Raw genomic sequence first — 12,395 nt, forward strand, 5'->3', positions numbered from 1 at the left:
AAACACAGATACCAGCACACCACTCTAGTCAGCTGAGACAAAAAGGAACATTTCCCCAAAGATGTTATTTTCTAAATATAATCAGCATGTTGACAATATTTCTGACTGTAAAAAGAGATACCTAAATGTGGTTTAATTTGGACTTTGAAGTAAATACTACTATAAGACAATACATTTCTATAGACTGAACCACATTAACACCTACAGACAAGTGGGAGTTTTTTGTTTATGTAGCCTGCATGTCCTCAGACTGTGGGTGGAAACTTGAGCAGCAGGTGGGAAGAAAAAGTAAAATTTTCTATCTTTCGCTTCTTACTCTCTCTTGCTCCTGCCTCTACTCAGCCAAATCCTCACATCCAAAGAAGACAGGAGGCACATCAAAAACTAACCCCGCCTCCACTTCCACCCCTCGCTCTCGTGCATCTAAAGACGCAGCTGCTGCACTGCAGACCAATGGGACAGATGCAAAGACCAACCGGAAATCAGACACTCCCATCTCTTCCTCTGTACCTCAAAAGGCCTCTGCAGAGACTGCTAGCCATCCTGGGGAGTTAAAACCCTCGACCCTTTCCTCAGACACCAAGCCTGCCTCATCTAAAGCCTCAGGCAATGAGACAGAGGGAGCTCAGGCTGCTTCTCAATCTGCCCCCAATGCCTCTACTGTGGGTGAGGAGACTCACAAAGGTGCAGCTCCTGAAGCCACAATCCAGTCTCCCCACATCAACGCTGCTACGCAGGACACTTCCTTCACGGAGGGAGAGACAAACAGTAGCTCACAGGGGGAGAAAAGGGGAAAATGGAAGAGGAGGGAGGAGAGGAAGAAAAGAAGAAAGGGGAAACAGTTTCTGCTGCAGAGAACAGCCCAAGGTAAAAATCAAGTTAGAACATGCAAGTTGGTAAAATATTCCTTGTGTTCACCCTCTCTGCATGTCAGTCTTACACTTTGCATGTACACTGTACATTGCATATCTACACAGTAATCTTATTGGAGTCACATGATAAGTACTGACATGAATTAAGCAATGAGTTGATTCACTGTAAATCTGTAATTTCATTTATGTGTGTCCAATAAAGTAAAATATTAACATTAGAAGACATAGCTGTATAAATCCTAGGATTTATTCTACTTCGATAAATGCCCGTTCTCATACTTTCTTGTTTTCTGCAGGCCAGCAGCAGGCCAAGCTGAAAAGCCACAGGGCCTAACTGTGAAAACAGATCAGGCCGAAGTGACGGTGATCCCTGATAGGCCAAGAGACAGCCAAACCAGTGACTCAGACTCTGACGGCCCAATCCTGTACCGGGATGAGGAGGAAGAAGAGGAGGAGGAAGACGAGTACACAAATAGTATGGCATTAGTTCTGTAACACTTGACATAGTAAGGGAGAAATGTCAGTATGCCACCTACAGAACTCATGAAAGTGTTTTATGGAAGCTCCTCATGACTAAATATCTTGAGGAGCTGTGATTTAATGATGTGCAGGATGTAATAATAAACAGGTTGTTTCATTAAGAAGTTCATTAGTTTCCTCATGTACCCTCGCACAGGTTCTACATTCCAACAAGTAGTCATGTGCAACTACAGTGTGTGGTATAACTCAGGCAGACCAGTGTGGTTATCACTCAAAATTGAGTGAAGTTGAGCTTTGGAACAGGAAAAACAAGTAACCATGAGGGTGTCATTATAGTTGATGTGTGGCAGACTGGTTCTGGAATCACCCAACAACTGTTTAAGAGTTCTAGAATCTCCCAGAAATCATTTGGGAATTCTAGACTCCCCCAGCAGCTGTTTGAGAGCTCTAGAATGTCTTAACAGCCATTTTGGAGTTCTAGAATTTCCCAACAGCCGTATGGGAGTTCTGGAATCTCACAACAATCATTTGAGATTTCTAGAATCTCCCAGCAGTCGTCTGGGAGCTCTGGAATCTCCCAGCAGCCATTTGGGAGTTCTAGAATCTCCCAGCTGCTGTTTGGTATAGAATGTTCATAGCTTTGGAGCTCTGGAATCTCCAGCAGCCATTTGGAGTTCTAGAATCTCCCAGCTGCTGTGTGGGAGATTTAGAATGTCTCCATAGCCATTTGGCAGTTCTAGAATCTTCCACCTGCTGTTTGGGAGATCTAGAATGTCCCAGCAGTTGTTTGGGAGCCCTGGAATTTCCCAGCAGCCATTTGGGAGTTCTAGAATCTCCCAGCAGCCATTTGGGAGATCTAGAATGTCCCAGCAGCCATGTTCTCTTTAAATTATATGGATTGTCAGTAAACATAAACAAACAACAATTTTCTGTGATGGCACATTTGTGATTCTGTATTAGTGTAGTATGAAGGGTGTCACTTTTCAAATGCTTTTGCATGTTGAGATTCAGTCATCAAAATGATGCTGAATTAGTAAGTTATGCTAGATGTCTATCACTTTTTACCTACAGGTCACCAACAGCCTTCTACTTGTCAGTTACTGTTGCTTTGAAAGCTTAATCCAATTTGTTGTTCGTTTTGTAGATTTTTAGATGATTATTATCTACAACTGATCTACAAATTGTTTCAAAACCCTAAGAGGCCTGAGACAAGTTCTCCCTGTTGTGTCTCTGTTCCAGGCTCTCTGGCCAGCAAGATCCGCCGAAGAGACACCCTGAACATCAAACTCGGGAACCGACCCAGCAAGAAAGAGCTGGAGGAGAAAAACATTCTGCCACGGAGCTCTGAGACAGAGAGACACGAGCTACGCCAGCAGATAGGCTGCAAACTAGTCAGGTACACACACACACACACTCAGCATGCTGTGAAAATGTAGCTAGGTGTGAATTTTCATCATAGATTTGGCGGCACTGTGGGGTAATAACAGAGAATGTTAATTATTTTTTGGTGTAGTTGTGGGCGATGTACTAGTACAAATGATGCACAGTAAAAATCTGTGCTGACGTTTCGTTTGACCTTATGTAACAGATGAGGCAGAGAGGTTAGTGGCAAACAGCCTTCGAATTCACAACAAGAAAGGGTGTAAAATAATTTTTTTTAAAAATCATAAATGGTACTGTGAAAATTCATGTTGTGTTTCTGTAGAAGTCAGTGTAATGTTTAAATCATGTCCTATCTGTTCCTTGTAGAAAAGTATGAGAACACAGTTTTCTCTTTTCAGGCGCCTGAGCCAAAGACCTACCACAGAGGAGCTGGAGCAGAGAAACATCCTCAAGCGTAAGTTTCTGAAATACACTATTAAACTGAAGGGAGATTTGATACACCACTCTTGTATTACTATTTCTGTTCAGAAGCTGAAATAGTATAACATCATTTTCAAACTATAATATGAAGAATCAGTATGGGCTTGTGGACATGGGTGTTGTGTTCCATCTGTCCAGTTATATTCTGTTGGTGCCACACTCAGACCTTCAGATATGGCTTCAGTCACAGCACATCACTGTGATAGAAGGTCAGTTAGTTAGGCTGCTTTGTTTACAGGACACACAGACTGCACTCTACTTCTGATAAATATTAAATATACTCTTTCAAATAATAAGTTAAATAAGCTTTTGATGCTACCAAGCAGGACTTAAATTATTTCGCTGGTGGGTTTGTTTGCTTACTTTTTCTGCCTACTTTGCATTTCAGACTTTTAGAGGCTTTTAAGCATTAGATATTATTATTATTTCAAGAAGTAATTTTGCTGTTGGCCTAACTGAACTACTTCAAACAGCTTTTTCACTGCTTAAGACAGAATAATTCTGAAATATCTCTTGCTTAATGCTAAGTGGGGAGTAATAGAAAGCAGCCCATACGTATGGCTTAAGTTCAGCTATAACATAACTCAATTGCAACAATATAGTGTGACTACAAAAGAACTTAAAGTCATGTGAACATTTTGTCTGACTAAGTTCAACTGTTTGTGGCTACAGTTTATGCGTGAGAGGATACTTTCTGTTCCTTGAGGCTGTGACTAAACACTAAATATATTACAGTTCTAGAATTAACCTTCTCAGTTTACTGATGTACTAATAGTGATCTACTGACTTAAAGAACACTTGTTAAAATTGGAGCAAGGATTTTGCAGGGCATCTTGGGAGGTGTGTACTGTTCCTTTCACCCAGATTTTGCGACAAGCTGCAACTTCAGTGCACTATAAATACATGATGTTGATACATGTATCGCTCAACCTCAGTCTGGTCATAGTACGGGTAAAATAAATCCAGTCTCCGATGTGTATAGCATGAAGATTATTTCGTTCAAGAAGAAGCACATAAAGGAAAGAAAAAGGTTGCTCTGGTTGTGGAAAAGAAAACTTGGGTGACTGGTTTCTATCTGTGATGTTAATCCCAGACAGCTTGTATTTCAGAGTCTGATGAGATCACTAGAGGTCAAGGAGTTTACTAGTGTCCCTGGCCAAGTCACTCACTAGTTATTTACACACACACACATGCTGTACATCCATGTATATACAGCAATAGTACTGTCATTGTAGATTCAACTCACATGATTCATTCACTCCCTAGAAAAAAAATCAAGGATCGTAATTTCCCCTTTTGGCTTTGTTTACATTTAGGCAGTCACACCACTACATACCCATGGACACACACTAATATAGCAAATCACATCTTCCAGTTATAAATAGAAACAGAAGCTTGTTGCAGATACAGGATGTGTGAAATGACTCTGCTGGTTTTCTAGCATGCAGAAAAGAATGAAGCAGAGGAGCAAGAAGCCAAGCAAGAGATTAAAAGGAGACTCTCCAGAAAGGTACTGTAAACAGCTACCACACACACATACACACTTAAGAGAGGACAGAAAAGACAGAGTGAATCTATATTTAGCAGCTAATATGTTTTGCTCCACCTTATGAGTCATGTTAGGAGGGAGAAAAGATGCTACGTGTGGTGAAATGTGCCATCTAGTGGACACAGATGGAGCTGAAGGAGAAAACTATTCACTGAGAAGTTGGGTGTTTTCTCTCTCCAGGAAATGTTTCAATTACTCAATACGAAGCACAGCAATAAAATGAAACAAAAAACATAGGCATATATAATATGTTAGCTCTGATTAAAACTTAGATATAGAAAATCATCAGGAGGAAATTCTTGAAATATGATGTTTGTGGTCTTATTTCTCTCCATCTTTTTCTTTGTGTGTGTAGTTGAGTGTTAGGCCTACAGTGGCAGAGCTTGTTGCACGCAGGATCCTGCGTTTCAATGAGTATGTGGAGGTGACGGACGCCAAGGATTATGACCGGCGGGCAGACAAACCCTGGACACGGCTGACTCCTGCTGACAAGGTACTACAGTTAATACATTGTAAAAGTATTTTTGTCTGATTTTGATTATGCTTTTTCAACAAAGCATATGGACATGTGGACGTTAATTCTATATGTGATTGTTGATAACTTAAATGCAAAAATATAGAAAAGAATCGGATGCTATAACAGCCTCTACTCTTCCATGGAGGCTTTCCACTGCTGCAGGGATTTGCTCCCATTCATTCACGAGAGCATCAGTGACGTTGGGCACTGATGTTCGGAGATAAGGCCTGACTCAGAGTCAGCGTTCCAAAAGCGTTTGATGGAGCTGAAGTCAGGGCTTTGTGCAGGCTAGTTGATTTCAAAACATAATATTTCTTCACCTTGCTTTGTGCACAGGGACTTTGTTTTGTAACAGGAAAAGGCCATCCCTCAACCACAAAGTGAGAAGAATATCATTGTCTGATATATTATTGCCCGCTGAACTATTAACATTTCTCTTTGGTGGAACTCAGTGATTTAGCACAAACTAAACCACGAAAAACAGCTCCAGACCAAAAGTACACACAGAATACTTTTGACTATGTTGTACTTGATTTTTGTACATAAAATTTGTGCTCATTTGAAGAAAGATGATACACATGTTGATACAAAAAGAATTTAACTGCATGTATGCAACAGGTGTACTTGCAGATGTCTACAATGTCTTTATAACCCCCCCCACTGAGGGGTAAAGGCTCATAGGTTGTGCTGAAGAGCAGTATTAAGCCTGCCCTCTGCTGGTGATGTTTAGAACTACATAGCACACAGAAATCAGACCCTAGTACCAATGTCCACCCTAAATCCTAAACACTGAACCCTCACACACCTTAATTTCCATCACCTGCATAATCAGTACAAGTGCTAACAAATGCTTTATGAGGAGAGGGATTTCTGAAACCATTCAAATGCAGGGTCCCTTATTGGTCCTAAGTCTCTGAATGCAATAATTTGATGATATGGTGTGTGTGTGTGTGTGTGTGTGTGTGTGTGTGTGTGTGTGTGTTTGTGTGTTTGTGTCTGTGTGTGTGTGTGTGTTTGTGTGTTTGTGTCTGTGTGTGTGTGGTGTGTGGTGTGTGTGTGTGTGTGTGCGCTCTGCCCCTCAGGCTGCTATCCGTAAGGAGCTGAATGAGTTTAAGAGCCGAGAGATGGAGGTTCATGAAGAAAGCAAACAGTTCACCAGGTACTCAAGCGGTCGATGTCCCCTTCCATTTAGCCCGCCTCTGACGATAACTTACACTTCATTAGTAATTTATCAGTGTAAAACCTGCTGTTTATTGGCTCACATTGATCAATATCTGTATTATTCTGGTCCTACGCAGCCATGTCCACTAAGCACATTAAAGTCATGATGTACACCTGGGTCGACACCAGTTCGTTAGCCTCAGGCACTGATTACCAATAAAGTTCAGGTTCACTCTCTCATGTATTATTAGATCTGTGTGACATGGTTTTATATTAAACAGAGTGCAGAGAGAGTAACTCCACCAGTAAAAACTAATACACCTTCTTATCACAATATGTTTTTAAAACAGATACACAATATAAGATTAGAAAGTTTGCATTTACCTTTAGTAGAAATTTATCAATCACTGTTTGCATTTGTTAGACTCTGTCTAGCATCATTTCTACTTGTTTTTGCTGAATTAGAAATTTTGAATTATCCCATGTATACATGTAGAGCATCTCATTCCTGTGGATAAATTTCATTTGGTTTGTGCAAATCTCCTACATATTTTGTATTTGTCTTTGGACAAATCTGATTATATTAGGAGCACACAAGTCCTCATAACCACATTAAACAAAAACAAACAAATGACAGCAGTTTGAGACAGAAGTAGAATCCTAATAGTGTTTTATATTTGATCAGTCATTAATGTTTGGCACAAAGAAACACCATTAAACCAAAACATCATTTTCAGTCTCTTATGTCATTGACTCAAAATGGAATGTTTTTGCTGTAGATAATTGAATGTTTAACTGGATTATAAAACAGTGTGCAGATTGTACTTGAATACACTCTGCTTTAACCAGCACCTGTTAAAACATTTTGGCTAAGCATACTTATGTGCAGTGCCAGTAATCTGAGGAAGTTTGGACCAACAAGATACTATAATACATTGATTAAAGGCCACATAGGTGTCCCCACTTACTCTGGCTGATTAAAGCTCTGCTCAGGTTGGGCATAGCTGTGCTGGATATCACGTGTCAAACAGTCTTGACACACTCATTGTTCTGAGAAGGAGTCTAATTAGGAAAACTGGTAGGCACCTGTGTAGGTTTGCTACAGCTGTGTGAGAGTTTTAGACCTGCTGTATATTATGATATTTTGGTAACACTTTAGTTTTTTATCATCCACTTTCAATAATATATTTTCTTCATATAAGCCAATATATGTATATCGTATAATTGTTACGTTTTATGTTTGACCGTTTTTAAACCTGTATTAAACCTATGTGGTTTTTTTTCCAGATTCCATCGGCCCTAAGCGCTCTCACTGCCAGCGGGACGTCAGTACCACAAGCTCTCTGGTCCACAGCTCCCAGCAGTCTCCCAGCCCTCCAGACCCTCAGTACACAGCTCAGTTCACTTTGCTTTGGGATCCTCCTTCCCCCTGACGTGTTCATGTCTATAGTGACAGCTACAGGTGTGTCTTAATGCCTTGGCTATCCATGGGCTCCAGTGAAACATATATCACATATCTATAGTCTGAACAGTGGTGTGTGTAGTGCTCTGATTAGAGCCATTTATTTACTGTAGATGGCCAGAGCCTGCTGGTATATGATGTTTTTTTGGGGGGGTTTGGTTCACTTTAGGCCTTGTAATGAGAGGCTCCAGGGAGGAAATGTGTTAAATTACCCTCATAGTAATGAATGTGGCTTTAGTGTACCATAGAGTTTGTGTACATGCCATGGTATGCCTTGTTGTAAACTGCCAAATGGCCATATTTGGGCATCCTCCTAGAACAGGAAATAGGAGTGATTGGATGGTTGTGTGCTGATGTCAGTGCCTATGTCATAGATCAGAGGGGAGGAGAGGCAGTTTGTTCTGCTCTGATGTGCCTCATGGAGTTGAATCTGAAATACTGCAGTTCATTTTTAGATATATTTAAAGTATATTGCCACCAGAGGGCATTATATCATAAGAGTTATAACCTGCAAGGATGAAGATGTGTATGTAGATGAAGAATATACTGCAAGGGTTATATTTACAATTTCTGAAGCCAAGGGAACAGCGGGTACCTGAGGCTTTAATAGTGAAGTGCAATGGAAATCACTCCAGTTCTCGCCACTTATTAATCCCTCAGCACTCTTCATGATGATACATGATGATTACGTACCATCATATATCCTGTGTTGAGTTATTAAGTGCAGATGTGTGTTCACAAAGTGCAGGACTTGCTGTTGAGAAGGATCTATTTTTTATAGTTCAGTTTTTCTTATTAGGCTTTTGGCTGGAGCTCTTACTCAGAGTCACTCAGTGCCAAAGAAGAATTTGAGTGCACACCGGTCTTCTTATTTGAAAGTTTACTAGTTTGATTTTGTTGGGTGGATTCGTTTAAAAGTTTTATGAATATAGAGCAGGCACAGAGAGTTTCACCACTGAAGCAATCAGCTGGCCTCTCAAAGAAGTGGAGTACTTTATTTTCTGTTTCCTTGAACATGCTTTTGCAATTCAATCTGTCAGCTGGTGATAGTCATGTAAGGATGCACTTCCTGACAAGTGGCCCTTTTACACCTTTCCCTTACATGTACCTTCAATCCAGTTTTCATCAACACACAACTAGATTTCTCTTTTTACCCCCAAACTGTAGAAGTTTACCATGAACATGAAAATGTAAAGGAACTCTTCAATGTTTTAAGGAAATCTGAAATGAAAGCAGAAACAATTAGTGAATTCATTGATCAGGAAATGATCGTAAATTAACCTACAACAATATCTCAAATTGATTGACTATTGGTCAGCTAAAACAAGCAATTTGAATTGAAATTGAACATTGACATTAATTTTCTAACATTTTATGAATAAAACAAAGAAAAATAATCGTGATATTCATTCACAATCTAAACAATCACTTGTTGCCACTCTGAAGTGTTAAATAAGAGGATCAAAAACACTCTCATGTCTGTGTGCAAAATATGAAGCCACAGTCAGCAGGTGATTAGCTTAGCTTAGTCCTTATGCTAAGCTATGCATGATTATGAGTATTTCTCAAAATGTCAAACTATTCCTTTAATATCACACATAAGGACAAACTAAATTACTGGAATGTGTTAGGTTGTAATGATCTACGTGGGCCCAAGGGAGGTTGTAAAGCAGCATGAAGTATTTCATTTTATGTTCTCCTGCTCTTATTGATTAAATTTTGTATTTTGTGGTGGTTGGGTCACTGTTCTTCTTTGGTTCATAGATTTTCTGCCTTTAAGAGCTTTGTCAAGATAAAATCTAAAAACTCAAGATGCATGTTGATGCAAAATGTAGAGGGGATAATGATTTGTCTTTGGCAGGATATGTTTGTTAGGCTGATCTATCAGAAAAGGAAACCTCAGAAAAATCAGAGATAAAAGAACAGACACACAGACAGAGAGCCTGAACGTATATCATAACCTATAGCTGTCAAACATATTTAAGGATTAATATAAAAAGCTTGTAAAGAAAAACAAAAAACAAAACATGATGGCTTACTCATTGCCATGGACTTTCATACAAAAATGAAATAAAAACATTAGTCATTTTTCATTCCCATCATATTCGGGCTAGACAGAAGATGTTTGCTGATGAATGATTGACAGATTGAGCTTGCTGACGTCCAAAGGCTTGTGTTCAAATGATAGACCTCCAGCCTCCACAGCACTCATCGTTCTTACAAATGGTAACTGAAAAGGACAAATTCGTCATTTCTGCTTCTGAATGTGCGGAAGTCGTAACATGGAATGATGTACAGTGATGGAAAAGAACCAACAGTATTCACTCATGTCAATGTCTATGTTGTTATATATATATTGATTATTTTGTACAGAATGTATATTGAGCATGTGCATACATTGAAATCAACTTTACTACCAATATGATACAATGCAACTTTGATGTGAATGTTTTAAGCTCTGATTTTAGTTGTCTTATCATTTTTTTTATGTCATCCCCAGACATTGATAATGAAATGAGCGGGACAGCTCACACACAGGTGCTGTTTCCAGTCAGCTTATCATGCATAGTATGATGAATAACTGTAATGTCCCAAAAGCTACCCGTTTCCTAAGCAAAATATAGAAAGGACATTATAAAGGCAGTGATATATCAGATTATTTTGTATTCTGTTCCACTCACTTTAAATTTTGGTGAAGTCAGCAGGTGCAATGTAGCTATTTCATGGAGAGTGAGTCGGTTTAAAAGCAATTTATAATCCTTCTTGGACCTCACTTTTGATTTATTTCTTCAGATTACTACAGTTTACACTGCACAAACTAGAAAAACAAACAACCTGACATTTTGACATGACCACAATAACTGTTAAAACTACATTGGTTCAAGTACAGTGTGTAATTTTACTAAGTAAGAAAACATGAGTCTGATTAGTTACATGGAGTGTGAAATTACCTTCTGTAAAAGTAAACATGGTGCATACCAACAGATATTAAAATAAAAGAAAATTTCTTATTTCAGATAAACAAATTAGAAGTCTTACCTGGTTATACAGCTTTGATCCTGTCACAGCTAAGTAAACATGAATGTGCTGCTTCCATCTCTTTAAAAAAGACAATAAGTTAAACCAATAAACCAAAACTTGTAACACTTTATTTTAACCCAACCTGTTTAGCACTTATAAGCAGTATAGGGTCAAAGAATAAATGAATAAAAGTTATGTAATTGTAAACAGATATAAAGACATTTTTAAGAGTTTATTAATATATTTGTTAACAACTTTAACTCCTTATATTTGACTGTGACTACATTGTAGTGAGTCTGAATAAAGTGTTTATATACTGCTTATAATTGCTGAGTCGAGACGTTTAAATAAAGTGTTACCTAATTATAAGAAGCCTTAGGAATCTTGTTTGTATAAAGCAAGGGCTTAATGTTATCTCTTTTAAAACATAGGTGACTTTATAAAACTGAAACTACTGCCTGAATTATTACCACATCTACAAGTTTGTTTTTCCCTCAGTGCTGATGCAGAATTGCATATTTTAGTCCAGCATCTAAACTAAGCAGCTGATGACAGTTGTTTTTGAGTCATAACCTGTCAGTATTAATAACCAGGAGCAAGTCCTTTATAATCCTTTATGGCTGCAGTCTGGTTTCATCTCACCTTGTATGGAACTGCAAAACAAAGACAATAAACCCTCTGAGAGCAAGACCCAAAGAGGCTTTAGTAACACACTCCACATTTCTTTGCACTGTTTATGACACAGACTGTGGGAAATCATAGAGTTCCTGCTTTTCTTTTCAAAAAGTATTTCTCTAAATTTCCTGCCAGACTACTACTATTAATTTGCAATTCTGGAGACTTCCACCAGTTCATGAAAATGTTTACATCTGTGAATGTCTGCTGTAGTGATGGTGCTTGAGGTGTCCTCCTTCACTTCCCCAAATCAGATTCCCAATTTCAAACAGGAGCCTTAACCAGACTGCTGCTGCTGCTGCTGGTTTTTCAAAAGCCTTTTTTCTTAATCTTTTCTTGATCGTGTGAAATACACAGTGAGGTAACACAAATTGTTTCACAGCTTCACATAAAAGGCATAAAATCCCTGGACTGGATATTCCACATGGATTCCAAACACCTTTACTGTATGTTTGACATAAGATTGACCTTTGAACTCATAGGATGATGTCATATATCCCAAAAACTGCTTCTGTTATGTGCAAACTATAACTGTGTATATTGTTTTTGTATATAAAGAATCATGGAAAAAACATCATTTTGTCATTGTGGTTTGTCATATGATCAGAATTACTTTTATCACTTAACTGAGGGTCCATAGTGCAGCAGCAGAGCCCACTGAGATGACAAGGGCAGGGGTATCAGTGGACAATTTACTAATTGGCATTGCTAATATATACTTCAGTAGAGGATTTAACACAGGAAAATTGTGTTCGCACAGAAACACTTGGTCTAGAGAGACCTACATGGTGGTCT

General features: G+C 38.8%; 1 protein-coding gene across 1 annotated transcript in view; it reads left to right on the forward strand.

The window, feature by feature from the left end:
- phactr2 (phosphatase and actin regulator 2) overlaps positions 1–12,174 on the forward strand; it is a 40,066-nt gene extending 27,892 nt beyond the window's left edge. Inside the window, 9 exon segments of the mRNA XM_018696947.2 lie at positions 343–789; positions 792–867; positions 1,169–1,347; positions 2,592–2,748; positions 3,134–3,189; positions 4,664–4,725; positions 5,120–5,257; positions 6,364–6,440; positions 7,730–12,174. Coding sequence (XP_018552463.1) covers positions 343–789; positions 792–867; positions 1,169–1,347; positions 2,592–2,748; positions 3,134–3,189; positions 4,664–4,725; positions 5,120–5,257; positions 6,364–6,440; positions 7,730–7,745 — 1,208 coding nt within the window. The 3' untranslated portion in view covers positions 7,746–12,174.
- Positions 12,175–12,395: the final 221 nt, after the last annotated feature.

This window comes from Lates calcarifer, linkage group LG16_LG22 (genome assembly GCF_001640805.2).
Source record: "Lates calcarifer isolate ASB-BC8 linkage group LG16_LG22, TLL_Latcal_v3, whole genome shotgun sequence".
NCBI classification, from domain to species: domain Eukaryota; kingdom Metazoa; phylum Chordata; class Actinopteri; family Centropomidae; genus Lates; species Lates calcarifer.